The 18,120-nt window shown below is 35.2% G+C and overlaps 2 protein-coding genes across 2 annotated transcripts; both read left to right on the top strand.

The window, feature by feature from the left end:
* The first annotated feature begins 1,151 nt into the window (after positions 1 to 1,151).
* LOC133824357 (uncharacterized) lies at positions 1,152 to 2,156 on the top strand. Its single transcript, XM_062257239.1, has 2 exons — positions 1,152 to 1,292; positions 1,389 to 2,156. Exons 1-2 carry the CDS (start codon positions 1,152 to 1,154, stop codon positions 2,154 to 2,156), a joined length of 909 nt encoding a protein of 302 aa, XP_062113223.1.
* Positions 2,157 to 2,947: 791 nt separating this feature from the next.
* Positions 2,948 to 4,309, top strand: LOC133824356 (uncharacterized). Its single transcript, XM_062257238.1, has 3 exons — positions 2,948 to 3,379; positions 3,747 to 3,837; positions 3,972 to 4,309. The coding sequence occupies exons 1-3, from the start codon at positions 2,948 to 2,950 to the stop codon at positions 4,307 to 4,309; spliced, it is 861 nt and encodes a 286-aa protein (XP_062113222.1).
* The last annotated feature ends 13,811 nt before the right edge of the window (positions 4,310 to 18,120 follow it).

Here is an 18,120-nt window from a genome sequence, read left to right as displayed (position 1 = left end):
CACTCTAGTCCTTTCTCCTATATTGCAATTCTACCATTTCTTTCACCTAACTTGTTACTCTCAGCAGTAACTAATGGTTACCCAGGTTACTCAATCACCAATAACCATTACCCGCTAAATCTCGACTTAACCATAAAATTCCCGAGGTACCCCTAGGCTCCTCCCGAGCCGGGTATAGAAATCCCGTTGTGACTCTTAAGTTAATTTGCTCTCTAGGACCGTCTCGGCATGTGCATCACAATAATAACACCACACTCACGTGGTACAATTCACAGGATACAATTATCACATATATGCCCTCAGCGGGCGACAATTACCAATTTACCCCTATCATGCAAACGGGGTCCACATGCATATTTATTTCACCTAACATGCATACTAACCACGTAGTCATGCATCTCGAATGTTCAATTAGTCATATAACATGCTTTAAATCATAATCATGCATTTAACTCATAAAATCACACATAAATCCCAACATGCCCTCCTGGCACACTAATCAAGGCCCTTAAGCCTTATTAGTGATTTTGGGTCGTTACAAATCACCCCAATTTCTCATGGAGAAAAGACCGACACCAACAATCACAGTTTTAAGGCCAATACAAGCAGAATATGCCACAATAATCCATGAATCAAGCTTCATCCTCTCAACAACCTAGGCCACAAGTTCCACAAGAGAAGCCCTATGAATTGCAAGCAGCTTTGTTGACTCTCATTAATACTCAGACTCAGTTCATGACTGAGAAAAGATCTTCCATTCAAAATTTAGAGACACAAGTGGGGAAGTTAGCAAGCATGTTGAATAACAGGCCCTAGGGGAACTTGCCTAGCAATACTGTGGTGAACCCCAAGGAACAATGTCAGGCCATCACTTTGAGAAGTGGTAAGAAAGTTGAGCAATCTGGACCCCAGTCATCTAGTTAAAACTATGAATTGTTGGGCGAGACATCTGGTTCCCAGAGAGAGAGAAGGTTACTGAAGACCATCCTACTATAGAAAAGGAACCACTAGTTCTTATTGTTGATTCCCCAGCCAGACTCCCATATCCTCAGAGACTTAGGAAAAACTCTCATGATAAACAGTTTTCCAATTTATTAGAGGTTATCAAGAAGTTTCACATCAACATCCCATTTGCCGAGGCCCTAGAGCAAATGCCTTGTTACGTAAAGTTTATGAAGGAGATCCTCTCTAAGAAGAGAAAGCTGGAAGATTATGAGACTGTTGCTTTAACCGAAGAGTGCAGTGCAATTCCACAAAGAAAAATGCCCCAAAAGCTGAGAGATCCAGGGAGTGTTACTATTCCATGCACTATAGGGAATTTTGAGTGTAAGCAAGCTTTATGTGATTTGGGGGCAAGCATTAATCTGATGCTCTTATTTGTGTTTTAGAGACTTGGTTTAGGTGAGGCTAGGCCTAGAACATTCACTCTACAGTTGGAAGACCGTTTAGTGAAGCATCCACGGGGTATTATTGAAGATGTGTTGGTGAAAGTGGATAAATTCATTTTTCCTGCTAACTTTATTGTTCTTGACAGGGAAGAGGATACATATGTGCCTATCATTCTTGGAAGACATTTCTTAGCCACTGGGAAAGCTCTAATTGATGTTCAAAAGGGAGAGCTTCGATTGAGAGTTCAGGGGGATGAGGTTGTGTTTAGTGTTTTTAAGGCGATGACATATTCGAGAGCTAGTGACAATTGTTATAGCATTGATGTGATTGATAATGTAGTTTCAAGAAGAAGGTGGAATAGTGATGCCTTAGAGGTGGTTTTGGCAGGTGGTGAGGAAGATAATGATGATGCCGAGATGAAGGAATATGTCAAGTGGATAAACTCTTACCAACCATACAAAAAGAAGTTCAAAGAGTTGGAACAAGGGCTAGAAAGACCATTGCTATCCATTGAGCAGCCACCAGAGTTGGAAGTAAAGTCTCTACCAGATCATTTATGTTATGCTTATTTGGGTGAGAAAGAGACTTTACCTGTAATTGTATCCACTACACTTTCTAAAATAAAGACGGAGAAGTTATTGAGGGTTTTGCGATCCCATAAATTAGACATTGGTTGGACATTGGCAGATATTAGAGGGATAAGCCCTTCAATAGTGATGCATAGAATCTTGATGGAAGAGGATAATAAGCCATTTATAGAAGCTTAGCAAAGACTCAACCCAACCATGAAAGAAGTGGCACTTAAGAAGATTCTTAAATGGTTAGATGTCAGGGTGATATACCCAATATCTGATAGTGCATGGGTGAGCCCAGTGCAAGTAGTGCCAAAGCATGAGAAGAATAAAATAATTCCATCTAGAACGATGACGGGATGGAGGGTTTGAATTGATTACTACAAGTTGAATAAGGCAACAAGGAAAGACCATTTTCCCTTGCCTTTCTTGGATCAAATGCTTGACAGACTAGCGGGCCATAACTATTACTGCTTCTTGGATGGCTATTCAGGGTACCATCAGATTGCCATTGCACCAGAAGACCAAGAGAAGACACCCTTTACTTGTCCTTATGGTACGTTCGCCTTCCGAAGAATGCCATTTGGGCTTTGCACACCCCTGCTACCTTCCAACGGTGTATGATGGCCATTTTCTCTGACATGGTAGAGAGAACTATTGAGATCTTTATGGATGACTTTTCAGTTTTTGGGTCATCTTTTAATGAGTGTTTGAAGCATCTGGAAGACGTTTTGCAATAGTGTGAAGAGTCCAATCTAGTTCTAAACTTGGAGAAGTTCCATTTTATGGTAACAGAGGTTATTGTTCTTAGCCACAAGATTTCTAGTAGATGCATTAAGGTGGACCAAGCTAAAATCTCCACTATTTAAAATTTACCACCTCCTGTGTCCGTAAAAGGGGTTCGAAGTTTTCTTGGGCATGCTGGGTTTTACAGAAGTTTTATTAAAGACTTTTCAAAGATTTTGAATCCCCTTTCCACCTTATTGATGAACGGTGTTACCTTTGACTTTAACGAAGAGTGCCTAAATGCTTTTAAGGTACTTAAGGAGAAGTTATTCTCGGCACTGATAGTTGTTGCACCAAATTGGGATATTCTATTTGAATTGATGTGCAATGCAAGTGATTGTGTAGTGGGGGAAGTGTTGGGCCAACATATTGATAAGGTATATTGGTCTATTTATTATGCTAGTAGGACTCTCAATGATGCACAATTGAACTATGCCATAATAGAGAAGGAACTCCTCGCAATAGTATATGCATTTGACAAATTTAGACTGTACCTCATTTGCAAAAAAGTAATAGTGTATACTGACCATTATGCTATCAAGTACCTGATGACAGAGAAAGATGCAAAAGCCCGCCTCATTAAATGGGCCATACTATTGCAAGAGTTTGATATGGAGATCGCGATGAGAAGGGTACCGAAAATTTGGTAGCAGATCATTTGTCAAGACTTGAGGTGGAAAATAGTCAAAATGACAAGGATGTACAAATAGATGATCACTTTCTCGATGAGCAATTGTTTGGGGTAAGTGATAGCTCGATAGTGCCTTGGTATGTTGACTATGTTAATTTCCTAGTAGAAAAAGTTGTGCCTCCTAAAATGTCAAGGCAACAGTTGTAGAAATTCTACTCTAATGTGAAGCAATATTATTGGGAAAAGCCTATTCTTTATAGGCATTGTGTTGATCAAGTCATCTTTTGTTATGTGTCCGATGATGAAATGCACTCCATTCTCACTCATTGTCATACTTTACAATGTGGTGGGCATTTTGGGGCATCTAGAATAGCTGTGAAGGTATGCAAAGTGGATTCTATTGGCCAAATTTGTTTAAGGATGCTAATTCTTTTGTGAAGGCATGTGATTGTTGTCAACGTATTGGGAACATATCAAGAAGGAATGAAATGCCACTTAATGTGATCCTAGAGGTTGAGCTTTTTTATATTTGGGGCATAGACTTCATGGGCTCTTTTCAATCTCTTTCCACAACCAATTCATTATGTTAGCAGTGGACTATGTGTCAAAGTGGGTTGAGGCTGCTGCAACAAAGGAAAATGATGGTAAAAAAATCATAAAATTTTTGCACAAGCACATTTTCACAAGGTTTGGTACTCCCAAAGCTCTCATTAGCGATGAAGGGACTCATTTATGCAATAAGCAACTTGATGCTCTACTTGCTTGGTATGGAGTATACCACCGCACTGCTTTACCATATCACCCTCAATCGAATGGTCAAGCTGACAGGGAGGTGAAAAGTATCATTGAGAAGACGGTAGATAGGTCCAGGAAAAATTGTTCTAAGAAGCTTGACGACATTCAAAACTCCAATTGGGATGTCTCCTTATAGGTTGATTTTTGGGAAAGCGTGTCACTTACTAGTTGAGATATAACACATGCCTTATTGAGCAATGAGGAAGCTAAATTTTGACGAGAGAGCAGCGGGACAGAATAGGCTATTGAAATCAAACGAGCTTGATGAGTTTCAGAATGAGGCCTATTTGAATGCCAAGATTTACAAGGAGTACACTAAGGCATGGCATGACAAGAACTTAATCAGAAAAAAGAGTTTCAACCCGGAAAATAGGTACTATTTTTCAATTCAAGTTTGAGACTCTTTCCAGGCAAGTTGAAGTCTAGATGGTCGGGTCCATATACTGTTGTAAAGGTGTTTCCATACAGCTCCATTGAAGTGCAAGGAAAGAATGGCTCAGTGTTCAAAGTGAATGGGCAACAGTTGAAGCCATACTTGGGTGGCCCTATCGATCAAGCAAAGTCGGTTATCCTCTTGAAGCCCATCTAAAGAGAAATTCAACGTCTGGCTAAATGACGTTAACGACAGCACCTTTGGGAGGCATCCCATACCCTTTACTTGCTTTCTTTACTTTTTTTTCTTATTTATGAATAATTTTTAAGTTTGAATTTCGTACTTGTAATTTTTTAAGTTTTGGATTCTTTTTGTAAATTTTGAATTGTCGAAAGCGTGAAAAATATATAAAAAAAAATGAATGAATTAAAGGGCTTAAGGGCCGCGGCATAGCCTTGGAGGACCGTGACTAGCCTAGTCCAAAGAGTGTAGTTTTTTTTTTTGAAGCAACACAGGCCGCGGCACAGCCCTGAAGGGCCATGGTGCTCGAGCCCAGAAAATCCTAGACAATTCGGGGGGGTCGCGGCACTGGAAAAGGCGGGTCGCGGCGCTACTTCATGTAGGGTCATTAAATCCCTAAAATTCCAATTTTTTTCCCATTCTCTTCACATTTTCACTCCTCCTCCTTCACCATCACCGCACCTCTCCTCCTCACCACCATTTTTAGCCACCATAAACACCTCATCCACACTCATTAATCATTCCCCTACATACAATCAATACCCACAACCTTTTACCCATCATTATTTCCACTTTCTTTCTCCTCCACCCCATCGTTTTTCCCATAGCCTAACCTAAAATCCAAAAATTTCCCACACTCAACTCTTGGGTTCTTAAATTATTGCTTGGAAAGGGAGAAGTGTAGCACAAGTGTTTCTCACACAAGTAAGTCACATTTCATCGTTATTTGTGAAGGTTTTGTGTCAAGATTGAAACTTGTGGATTTATTGTTGTGTGGAGAATTTTGGAGCAATTTTGTGGATTGTTGTGGGATTTTTGAATATTTGGTGCGAAATTGGAGTACTCTTGGTGACATTTTTTTGTGGGAAACAAAGAAAAACAAAGGGAAGTGCGGCCCAAATTTCTTTTGCGGGGTTTCGTGATTAAAGAAAATTGTGGAAGTTTGTTATGGTTCCTAAAAGAAATCCCTCGCGCACTGCCCATTCCAAAAAGGCGTCCAACGCCTCATCCTCCCATAATGCGTCTCCACAACTTGACTTTAATACAACAAATTTTAAAACCAAGTAAGCCTCAGATTTGTTGGAAAGGGGAATGGAATATCAAGCAGATTCATATACGAATAACCCCACATATGAGACAATTCGAGCCAAGATTGCGAGGAAAAATTGGCAGCTGATTTGTGAGAAATTGCAAGTGGACAGTGTAAATTACTCTCAATTGTATGAGTTATATGCCAATTTCACTAGTCAAGACGAAGAGTACAAGGTCTTCGTTCGAGGGAAAGATGTACCATCGGACATTGGTTCATTTAATGCCCTTCTTCAACTACCTACTTTTTTGGCGCTTGAAGATGAGTATCATCAGTTGGCACATTTTAGGGAAGCTGATTATGTGGAGGTGGCTGAAACATTGAGCATGAGTGGGGCACGGTTCACTTATGCCCATGGGGGAGGCTAAACACATGTTTCAGCGGTAGTTGAATCCCATTGCTTGTGTCTAGGCTTATTTTGTAAGTGCTCGTCTCTTACCTAGTACTCATTTATCCTCTATTGATCGGGAGAGGTTGTTGCTTCTTTATGCCATTATGAAAGGTATGACAATGGATGTAGGAAGGGTGATCTGGTACAGTATCCAAAATATTTGTAGGCTCAATACAATTGGTGGCCTGGGGCATGGAACATGTATTACTGATTTGTGCAAAGTTTATGAGGTGCTCGTCATTGAAGGAGACCTTATTTGGAAACACATGAAATTGATCACCCAAGCTATGGTTCATCAATTTCTCGCGGCCTCTCTTGAACCACCACAACCTGGAAATGTGCCTAAGCGCCAGCGGGCTGAAGAGCAAGAAGAGAATGCTCCTTTGGGCATTGTTGGAGCTGATGAAGCTGGGTCGAGCCATGGTGCGCACTCTTTGGCTCTTAGTTGGATTATTTACTCTCATACTCAGCGGACTCATGACCAATTGGATTATATTATTTAACAAAATCAATATATGATCCAATCGCATCATGCTCAGAATCAACATTGGAATTAGTACATGGAGCAAATGTATGATCATGAGGTTCATCATGTGGATCAACTCAATCAATTGGTGTACCGTTGGACGATGAATGATGATCACTAGAATTCTTTCGGCTATCCTCTGCAGTGCTCGCCTTACCAGCCGCAACTGCCACCACCACCGTTTTGAGATAGATTGTTGGGATTTTGGCAAGTATTATTTTTCTTTCTTTATTTTACACATTAGGGACAATGTGTTAATTAAGTGAGGGGGATGAGTCTTATTTATTTATGTTATTAGTGTTTAGTTTTTTGTTTGTTGTTAATGTCTTAGTTGGGTAATTTACTTTAGTGTCATGTTGTTAGTGAATCTAGTTGATAATGATAGCCGATGAGATTGAGTGAATACAATGTGATATAATTTGATGGAACTGAAAGCTATGCTATAAAAAAATTGATGTGCTTAAGTTTGATATTTCTTGAGTTTACTTGTGGTTCTTTATAAAGAAGAACACTTGATCATGATTGTTGAATTTTTTGTACTCAATGGTGTGGTTTATGCATCGCTGAATATTTAGTTGGAGGAATGATGTTGGACAATTCTAGAACTTGCTTGTTTACTATTCGAGATGAAATTTCTGAGACTTTGCATGCTTAGGAAGATGATTAAGGCATTTTGTTGGAACGTTTGAGCCTTTCGAGCCGACCTTTACAATTTGATATCCATAGTTAACCCGTTTGAGCTTTAAATTAACTTTTCCATTGTTTGTACCATGTTTTGAGCTTCACCAACCTCAATTATATTCCTTTCCCGTTGACTACCATGAGTATGTAATATGTAATTGGGGAAGTAATATGTTGGGAATGGTTTGTAAAGAGAGAAGAAATGAAAGAAAAAAAGATATATATATATATATATATATTCTATTTCAATGTTACATTCCGTGAGTAATAAATAAATAAGTTTGGGAGAAGTATACATCTTTATTTTTATAAAAATAAAAATAAAAAATAGAAAAAGGAAAAAAAAAGAAAAATATATATTAAGTTGAGTTACGATAATCTTTCTCGAGCAATGAACAAGAGATAATGAAGGGTTGACTATGGGTTGTAAAGTTTTATTTTGGTTTGATTGGTTTATATACTTGTTGTAGGTTGAGCTTAAATGACATTTTCATCGACCTTCATCTATGCCGCTCGTGATAACCCTAAAAAGACCTTGTGATTGTTGAGCATGTTTTAGTCTAAATTAGTGGAGAATAGTAAGTTCGCAAGCCTATGGGATTATGGACTTGATGGACTAAAGGTGTGAATTCGGTTTGTGTAAACGGAGTTAAGTACTTGTTTATTCATTAATCATGATTTGATTGTCATATGTATTGATGCTTCTAAGTGAATTTGAGAAATATTTGACTTGATATTTTGGATTGTAAAATGATGGCTATAATGTTCTAAGGATGATATTGCATGGTATTCATGATTTTTGAGGCTAGATCAATTGTTATTGAATCGATTCATTTTAGAGTTTGTTTATATTTTTTTAGAGTGTTTATAGTTCTTTACTCGAGGAAGGGTAAATGTTAAGTTTGAGGGAGTTTGTTGAGTCTAGTTTTGTGTTGTTTTTAAGTCATGTTTTAGGTAATTTTTATTAATATTTTTAGTTGTTTAGTGCAGTATTAAGCTTCATTTTTTTTTCTTGTTTTCAGGTTTTAACTTTCAAATAAAGGAAAAGAGCAATTGGAGCAAATTAGTGAATAAGATGACAAAAATCTGGCTTTTTGGTGTTGTTTCAGTATTAGGATGGATCTTTGAGTCATTTAACGACTTCGGTGAATTTTTGTACTAAAAATTGTAAAAATTTGGAAAGTTCTTAAAGGCTGCGACACTACAATGCTGAAAGTTTGTTTTGTTTTCAAGGGTCTACATGGGCTGCGATGTAGGGATGAAGAGCCGCAGTGCTGAAGGCTTTGTCTACCCATAAATTGACCCAAAGCTGCGACGCTGAAAAAGGTTGGGCTGCGGCCTGCCTGTCGTCCACAGGAAGCCCAAATTGACATGGGCCGTGACACTTGAAGTGCTCGGTCGCGACCCTCATTTCTTCTGAAGTAAAAAAAATACGTTTTAATCCTAATTTCGAAAGGAGAGAGGAAGACAAAAAAGAGGGATGAAAATTAGAAGTGGAGAACACCTCAGAGACCATCTTAATTCGTTGACAAACATTTCTTTTTCTATTTTCTTTCATTCTTATGTTTAGCTTAAATGCTTTTGATATTTTGAGAATGATGTTGAGCTAAATCTTTTATTAGGGTTTTTAATGGATTCACTTGAACTCCTATTATGAGATAGTGCAATGTTAATCTTCTTCTTTATCTATTGACTTTGTTTCAATATGTGTTTATTGCATGGAATATGATTGGCCATCTATTTTCATTATTCATTTGAGTTTGAATCGAATTGTGAAAGGTAAGATTTAAACAAGCTTTAATTGAATCAACACAAATTTAATCTAGAACGAGAGTATCAAGATTATTTGTGTAGCATCTAGGTTGTGTATTCATTGCCTCCTAATTATTGAATTTATCATAGAAATATAGAAAATTTGCACTTAGGCTGAGTTTTATAATTCCTAATCCAATTATCAAATGTTCTTTTCTAAATTTCTAATTTAAGAAGAAGAAGAATTGTTGATATTACGTTAGTGATTGGTAGGAAGGAGAGTTGATGAAATTAAAGTCCCTAATTATTTTTTCTCTTGAATGTTATTCTTGTTTATTCCTTAACTAGTTTGCATTATTTTAAATAGCGTTATATTAATTATCAAAGTGCAAAACCAATTTTCTTTAACCAAATAGAATCCAAGAATTGATTATTTGGTAATTGATAATTCAGTCTTTGTGGGACGATACTTGGTCTTACCAAGAAATTTATTACAAATTGCGATTGAGTACACTTGCATATCATAAAAAATTCGCAGCAATAATGCCCAAAGTTGCCCCTAATAGTCTTTAGGGACGACATGTTGCTACTAACCTGTCGACGCTAATGTTGATTATTAGTGGCGACAAAAAAAGTCGCCCTTAATAATTACTATTAGTGGCGAGAGTTTAACCCCTAATAATTCGAAAGTTGCCCTAATAATCATGCCTCCTAAATAAATTTTCGTCCCAAATAATAAAATGTCACCCCTAATAATACAATATTAGCAGCGACAAAAGTCGCCCCTAATAGTTTTATATAATTAAAAATAATAACTAATAAATACAATATTAGCGGTGATTTTAATATTATTAGGGGAGACAAAAGTCGCTTCTAATAGTTATAATAACCCCCAACCCCCGACCCTATAAGACCCTATCCGACCATATATATGTTGGGGAACTTATACATGATCTTTATTTATTTTCATGTAGATCTAATATTAAACAAATTAATATGAGATAACCTAGAACATGTTTCTAAAATTGAATTCAAAGAGAAACAACGATAAGAATACTTACAGTATACGTAGTGGAATGAATGAGTCATTCCTTCAGTTTCTCTAACCATTGTATCCTTTCTTTCGTAGAGTTTTATCAAGAAATTGAACCGATCTTCAATTTTCTTCACAGTCTTCCAAAGTATTCTTAGAATCACCTAGACTAGAGTGGGCAATCCTCAACACATGAGATAGATACAGAGAGAAGAAGAGAAAATAACAAAGAGGCTTAGAAAATGACTTGTGTTTAGAGAGAATCTAAAACCTATCAGAAAATCTGACTTTTGAACTTATGAACTTGTCAGAACTTGTGTTTTGACTTCCCTCTAAGCACTCCTTTTATAGACACAATTATGTCATTTAATTTAAATAAAAAAATCAATAAAATAATAGCCAAATTGAAGCCCTAGGTCGAAATTATCATGGGCTTTATGTTAGGAAAACTTATACAGGATCTTTATTTATTTTCATGTAGATCTAATATTAAACAAATTAATATGAGATAACCTAGAACATGTTTCTAAAATTGAATTCAAAGAGAAACAAAGACAAAAATACTTACAGTATACACAACAAAATGAAAGAGTCCTTCCTTCAGTTTCTCTAACTCTTGTATCCTCTCTGTCGCAGAGTATTATCAAGAAATTGAACCGATCTTCTATTTTCTTCACAATCTTCCAATGTAACCTTAGAATCACCTAGACTAGTGTGGGAAATTCTCAACACATGAGATAGATATAGAGAGAAGAAGAGAAAATAACAAAGAGGCTTAGAAAATGACTTTTGTTTAGAGAAAATTTAAAACTATCAGAAAACCAGTGATTAAACTTATATGTCGTCTCAGAAATCTCTTACTTATGACTTCTCTCTAAGCACTCATTTTATGGACTCAATTAGGCCATTTAATTTAATTAAAAAATAATAAAATAATAGCCATTTTAAATCCCTAGGTCGAAATTATCATGGGCTTTAGGCCCGTGAAATTTCCCATTTTATTATAAGCCCATTGGACTTAAAATCAAGGCATGTATTATTTTCTATTGATTTAATTAATTAAATAATCATTTATCAAATTAATTATTTATAATTTGAACCTTGATTTAAACTTATTTTTTAATTTAGATACCAATTTATCTTAATTAATAAATCTGTCCTAATTTCTCTTTTCTTCTCAAAATTACATAACCCTGTGAAACTATCCAAAATTGACCTAGTCAACTTTGATAATTCTAATTGATAATTAAATCAATTAACTGAGACTATCTAGATGATTTTATCCAATGTAGAATGGAGACCATGGGCCTATGAAATCAAGCTCCAATAAGTTATCATAAATCTAACAAATAAATTTACTAACTTATTAATTCCTCGTGACTCCACTAAAGACTCGGAATTGCACTCTTGAATTCATAGAACGCTCTATAACAAATATAGATACGCTATTAAGTATCCATTGTTACAACCAAAATTTTCACTCAATCCTCTATAGATGGTCTACAATGATATAGGACTAAAATACCGTTTTACCCCTCATTGTATTTTATCCTTAAAACACTTAGTTCCTTGTAAATGATATTTCAGTAAACTAATTTAATTACTGAAATGAGATCTCTATCATTTAACACCTTGAACCAAACTAAAAGGAAACCATCGTTTCACTTATTCATCAGAAGCTATAGATGTTCATATCTATGATTAACACTCCAACTCAATTATACTACCGAGTTCCCAAGATGTAAGTATGGGCTAGTCCGTAGGGTAAGCTGGTAACAAACAAGTCAAAGAACTCAAATAATACAATCAGTTAGAATACTAACCACTCAGAATTGAGATTGAGTTGACCTATGGTCAACTATATAATATGACTAGAATAGATAATAACAGTATGTTTACTTATCTTATCAACTGTCAATATCGGTCCAGTCCGATGTAACAAATACATCCCATCTTATCTACTTTGCTAATGTTCTGAAAATAACATAACACTGTAATGTGTAAGTAGATCATATCGTAGATTGGCAAGTCAGTGTAAATCCTGTGCACTGACTAATCTTAGGACTAACTTATTATGAACATATAATCATATTTATATTCCACTGTAATTACGTCACTATAAATAAGATTAGTTACATGCTCGGGATTTAGTAGAAGTTTATATTAAACAAATAATCATGAAAATAAAGCATGTGAGCTAAGTGATTGACCAAGTCAAAAAAATGATTTCAATTCTTTTATTGATAATAAAATGAGATTTCAAAGAAATTAGGTTTTAATAAGGGCATAAAACCCAAAAAATATATACCCAATCCCGACCCCGACCATATAAAACCCTATCTCAACCCTATAGAGACCCTATCCCGACCCTCGACCCTATAAGGAACCTATCATGACTTTATAGAAACCCTATCCCGACCCTATTAAAACCTTGTCCCGACCCTCGATCCTATAGAGACCCTATCCCGACCCCCGACCCCCGACCCTATAAAAATCATATCTCGTCCTCCGACCCTATAAAAATCATATCTCGACCCCCAACCCTACAGAGACCCTATCTTGACCCTCTACCCCATCCCTATAAAGTCTCTATGCTGACCCTATAGATAACCTATCCCGACTCTTGACCCTATACCGACCCTATAGAGACCCTATCCCAACCCTCGATCCTATAAGACCCTATTATTACCCTATATAGACCCTATAAAGACCATATAATCATGCTTTTATGCGTGCGCTCAGAATCATAGGCCGAGTGCTGAGCCCACTTTTGCTCAGTCGCACCACCCGAGGTGCTATCCACCCGAGAAGCAAGGTATTACAGCGAGCAGGTGGAGCTGTGGGGAGTCGAGGAGCAAGGCAGTGGATAAGATAAAAGGAGGGTCTAGGCTCCCGGTGGAGCAGAGGAGACATTTAGGTTAACGAACTTGAAACGTAGAGCCTGAGCGACTGGTGAGCAAGTGGTTAGTGGCCAATAGAGCCTTAGTTGAAGGCATTCCTTTCTATCGCTGGCACTCGAGGAACCATGGGGCACTCCATACAGAGCAAGCAAGTCTTAAGAGTGAGACGCCCGTGCAAGGAACTCAATTCTCATTAGGAGGTTGAACCAAGGACCTATGGATGTCGATGCTTCCCCGTCCCCATGGGCAACACAACAGTGTCCTGAGGGAGGAGTTTAGAGGCCTTACAATAGCACAAGGATGCTATTTCTTTGTATTATCAAGCTTCAAGACAAATGGTAAATCTTAATAAATCTTCAGTGTTGTTTTCCCCTATTACTTCTCTATCTGATAATCAAATTTCCTTTGAACTCTTTTTCTTGAGGATAAGCCATTTATTAGTAAATATTTAGGTCTTCCCCAATGTTTTGATTAGTTTCGTAATAGAGCTTTGATTTTTATCTAGGATACAATTTCATCTTTCCTTACTTCTTGGAATAAAAAATATTTCTCTCGTGTAGGAAAGGAAATTCTTCGTCAAACTGTTATACAAGCTATACCCTCCTATGCCATGGCTTGATTTAGGTTATTTATTGAACTTTGTAAAAATTTTGAGAAGTCGATCACTAAATATTGTTGGGATTTTTTCGATTCCTCTAAAATCCATTACAGGAAATGATCATCATTATGTTGCTTTAAATTCTTTGGGTGATTAGAGTTTTGCCCTTTCATTCATTTTAACCTAGCTATGATTGTCAAACAAGGTTGAAGAGTTTTTACTAACCCTTCCTCTCCTCTTAGTAGATTTCTTAAAGCTAGATGCTTCCCACGTTCTTCTTTCTTATATGCTAAGACTGGCCACAATCCCTCATATACTTGGAAAAGTTTGATTTGAGGAAAAAATTTACTTAAGAGAGGTCTTGTGTGGAAGGCTGGTGATTCTGCTTCAATCCATACTTTACATGACCATTGGATCCCTAATTTTAGGTATCCCTTTTATCATTATGACTAGGTTCCTTCATTAAAAAAGGTTTGTTTCTATTGGGAATTTATGGTTTACACACTATAAATCAACAATGAATAATAGAAATAATCTCAATAATACAAACTCTAGATACTAATCAAGAATCACATGCATATCGAAAAAGCAAATTTTGAAAATGCAAAGATTAAAACAAGATCTAGAAAATGATGTAAAATGGAGAGTGAAATTACACCTCCTAGATAAATGAAATCCTCACATAAAATATAATAGAACTATCGAAGGTGAAAATATAAAATATAACGGGAAACTAAAAATCAAAATTAAAGTAGTCTATCTTAGATAATTAGGGTTTTAGAGAGATAAAACCTTTGAATTGAACTATTGAGTCTTCAAACTTAAGGGAACATCAAAACACTTATACACGAGAAGTATCACTAATCAAAATATCTATTCCAAGTCTTCCCAAAGTTGCTTGAAGCTTCACCAAGATGGAATGATTAGTATGATTTAATAAGCCTTTGAAACTCACATAAGTCAAGAAATTCTTGGTGATTTTCTTGGAGAAAATGAGTGTTCTTAGGGAGCTAGAGAGAGAGAGAGAGAGTTGAAAAGTGTGATTAAGGCTTTACAACTCTAATAAACCCCTTTTGTACTGTAGGCACCGTCCTTAGGCTAAACCAATAGGGTTAGAGTTTTTAAACACATTATTTGAAGCTACAAAACGTAATTGTACGGAACAGTCAGACGACATGTTGCAACACCACGACGACTTGTCGCAACATCCCGGCGACATGTCACAACAATGTTGGTTAACTTATCAAAATTTACCTTAATTAACTCCAAATGTTCCAAAACTTTGTGGAGATGCTGATATATTTTATTGTATCACTTTAGACCCATAAAAGTCAATTATAGATGCCTACAACAAAATATCATATTTTCACTTCAATTTAAGTGAAAATCATTAAGTGTTTTACAACACATTGTGTCAACAACTTATCAATTATATTTAACCAATCTCAACAGTTTCTCCATAGCTCCTACCGATACATAGGATTTAAGTAAATTGAACAGTTTCTTTTATGTTGAGATTGTTAAGGCCATTCTTGATATTCCTTTACTCAATATTGATAAAGAAGTTGCTTTAATCTAGGGTCAAACTTCTTTAGGTATGTTTTCTGTAAAGTCTGCTTATCACTTACGCTTTTTCATTGTGTCACTACCATCAACTTCAAATCCTTTGCCTCTTAAAAAGTAGTGGTCATTTCTTTGACACCTTAAGCGTCCACCAAAAATAAAACACTTTATTGGGAGAGCATGTAATAATTTGTTGCCAACTAGTATAAATCTTTTCAATAGGAAAATCCTAAGCTCACCACTTTCTTCTTATTGTATTGCTGCTGCAGAATCTATTACTCATGCATTATTGTGGTGTTCTAAAGCTAAAAAAAATATGGAAGCCTACTTTATTTTAACCTTTCATTTTGCATCATCATAACATGGATTTATTGGATATTCTACTTCCTCCTTGGCATGATTTTGATATTGCTCAATTTTAATTATTTTTAGGTTTGCTCTGGGCTTCTTAGATAACATGAATGATATTATCTTCAATAAGAAGCTATTAAAGTGTCATATTTGAATAATTTTACAAAATACGGGGTTCAAAAAGTAATTTGTCAAAACACAGGTCCAAACAGGTAATATGACAAAACATAGGATCCAAAAAAGTATAATTTTTTTTAAATATAACGTTGACTAATAGAAACTTGACACATGTCATCCTAATGATCCCAATCAACTCTTAACAGTGCTGATAGTGACGGATGCAACAAAATAGTAATGTTTGGTATTTTTGCCGACGAAAAAAAAGATTGGGTATTTAAGTGTATAAACCCGAAAACATAAAGTATTTATGCCGCAAATACCCATTTTCATAAATACTAAAATGGTACCATTTGATTTGTTGTTCATACTAAAATGGTACCTTGAACATTCTTTTGGTCAAAATTATTTTTTTTCAAAAACCCTTTTACCCTCACTTATATATTTTATCTATAATTAAAATTATTTTTAATACTTTTAATAAATTATTTATACTTAAACTTTATTTTTAAAAACATATAAACATAAAAAATAATAAAATAAATAAAATAAAGTATTACAATTTATTATTATATAATATTTAATTTTAACTTAAATAAGCTTAAAAGTGTTATTATTTATTTAAGTTTTATTATTATTATTTACATTTTAATTAATTTATTAAAATAATTATAAATAACTTTAACTACAAACAAAATATATAAGTGAAGATAAAAATATTTTTAAAAAAATCACTTTGACCAAATATAGGTACGAGTACTATTTTGGTACGAATAATAAAATAGAAGGTACCATTTTGGTAGGAATAACAAAAGAGAGGGTACCATTTCAGTATTTATGAAAATCTAATGCATATATGGTATTTTGTATAAACTCATGATTATATATTTCAAGGATCAAAATAGCATATTCCCCATAATTAATGATTATATCTTTTAGGAATATTTGCGGCGAAAGTAACTAAATTATTGTGTTTGTAGCACTTAAGTACCAAAGTTATTTTTTTAACTGTGAAAATACATTCTGTCAATGTTTTGGTACAGTTTAGTGCAGTTGTTTGTTTCCTCATTAAGTCTACCTACATAGTGTGAAGTTTGTTTATAAGTTTGGTACTTTCATTGCAAACATCTCTTAAATTTAGTACTTTCGCCGTAAACATATTTTAAATTGGGAGTAATTGCCTATGTGTCACAGAGAAACTTAATGGTGAGAATCGATGCTTATACTAAACTACACCAAAACATAAACAGAAGGTACTTTCGCTATCAAAAAAATAATTTGGATTGTTAAGTGTTACAAATGTAATAATTTAGGTACTTTCGCTGCAAATAACTCTACCTTTTATAATATTATCTTTCTTATAATCCATATTAGTTTATTTATGCTCTTAGAAAAATAGTTTATTTATAGGTTTTCTTAAAGAAAAATGAATTTCATTCATTCTTCTTCTTTTTAATTTTTTTTAATATTAGATTAATTTAAATATATATACATATATATTTAAGTAACACCTTTTAAGAGGGACAAGAAGATGATCAATCCACATCGGCCAGCCACCTAACGTGGAAATTGTAAAACAATGTCCCACAGATGTTATGACACTAAATCCATATATACTCCCAATGGGCAGTTCAGCTTTTCAACATGCCAAGACTGAGACAAGTGTGGTTTTTCTTTGCCTTAGTAGGTCTCCCTAATTTCTTCCTATCATTTAGCTTAACTATTTTTATTAGTGTAAGAATTTAAGCTTCATTTCTATAAAACGACTATACAAGTAACAGATATGTCATCTTAAGAAAATGATAAAACAGTCAATAAATAGTGTAATGGAAATAAGTAAATAGTCATTTATATTTCCAACATTACAACCGCCTCATCAAACTCAAGTTAATATACTATGCTCTCTATTCTTTAAACTATCTACCTCTCAACGCCTCAATCCTTCCTAATCTCCCTTAACCGAACATAATGCAAGTCTTTCCAAACTACAATATCATTTATGTTCATGCAATAAATAAACCTTTATTTCTAGGGACCATTCTATGGTTGATAGTCAACCACACGAAAATAAGACATTTTGTGGATATGCCATTTTGCCATAGGCTCAAAACAGTGATATAAAAGAGAAATGTTAAGGGGCATCAAAGGATAACACAGTGTAATATAATATCGAGGCTCCAATAATATAATAATAAAAAACAAATAATGATTTTTTGGAGTCTACAACTGTCTGACATCTCACTCTGTGTCCATCTATTCAACAAAGTTCAAAATGGGCAGCTTGACGCGGAGACTAAAGGCTTAATTAGTATAAAACCATCCCTTTTTTCTT

This window comes from Humulus lupulus, chromosome 3, assembly GCF_963169125.1.
Source record: "Humulus lupulus chromosome 3, drHumLupu1.1, whole genome shotgun sequence".
In the NCBI taxonomy this organism is placed as follows: Eukaryota; Viridiplantae; Streptophyta; class Magnoliopsida; order Rosales; family Cannabaceae; genus Humulus; species Humulus lupulus.
Note: the sequence above shows the minus strand (reverse complement) of the source record. Positions and strands in the feature narration are given on the sequence as shown.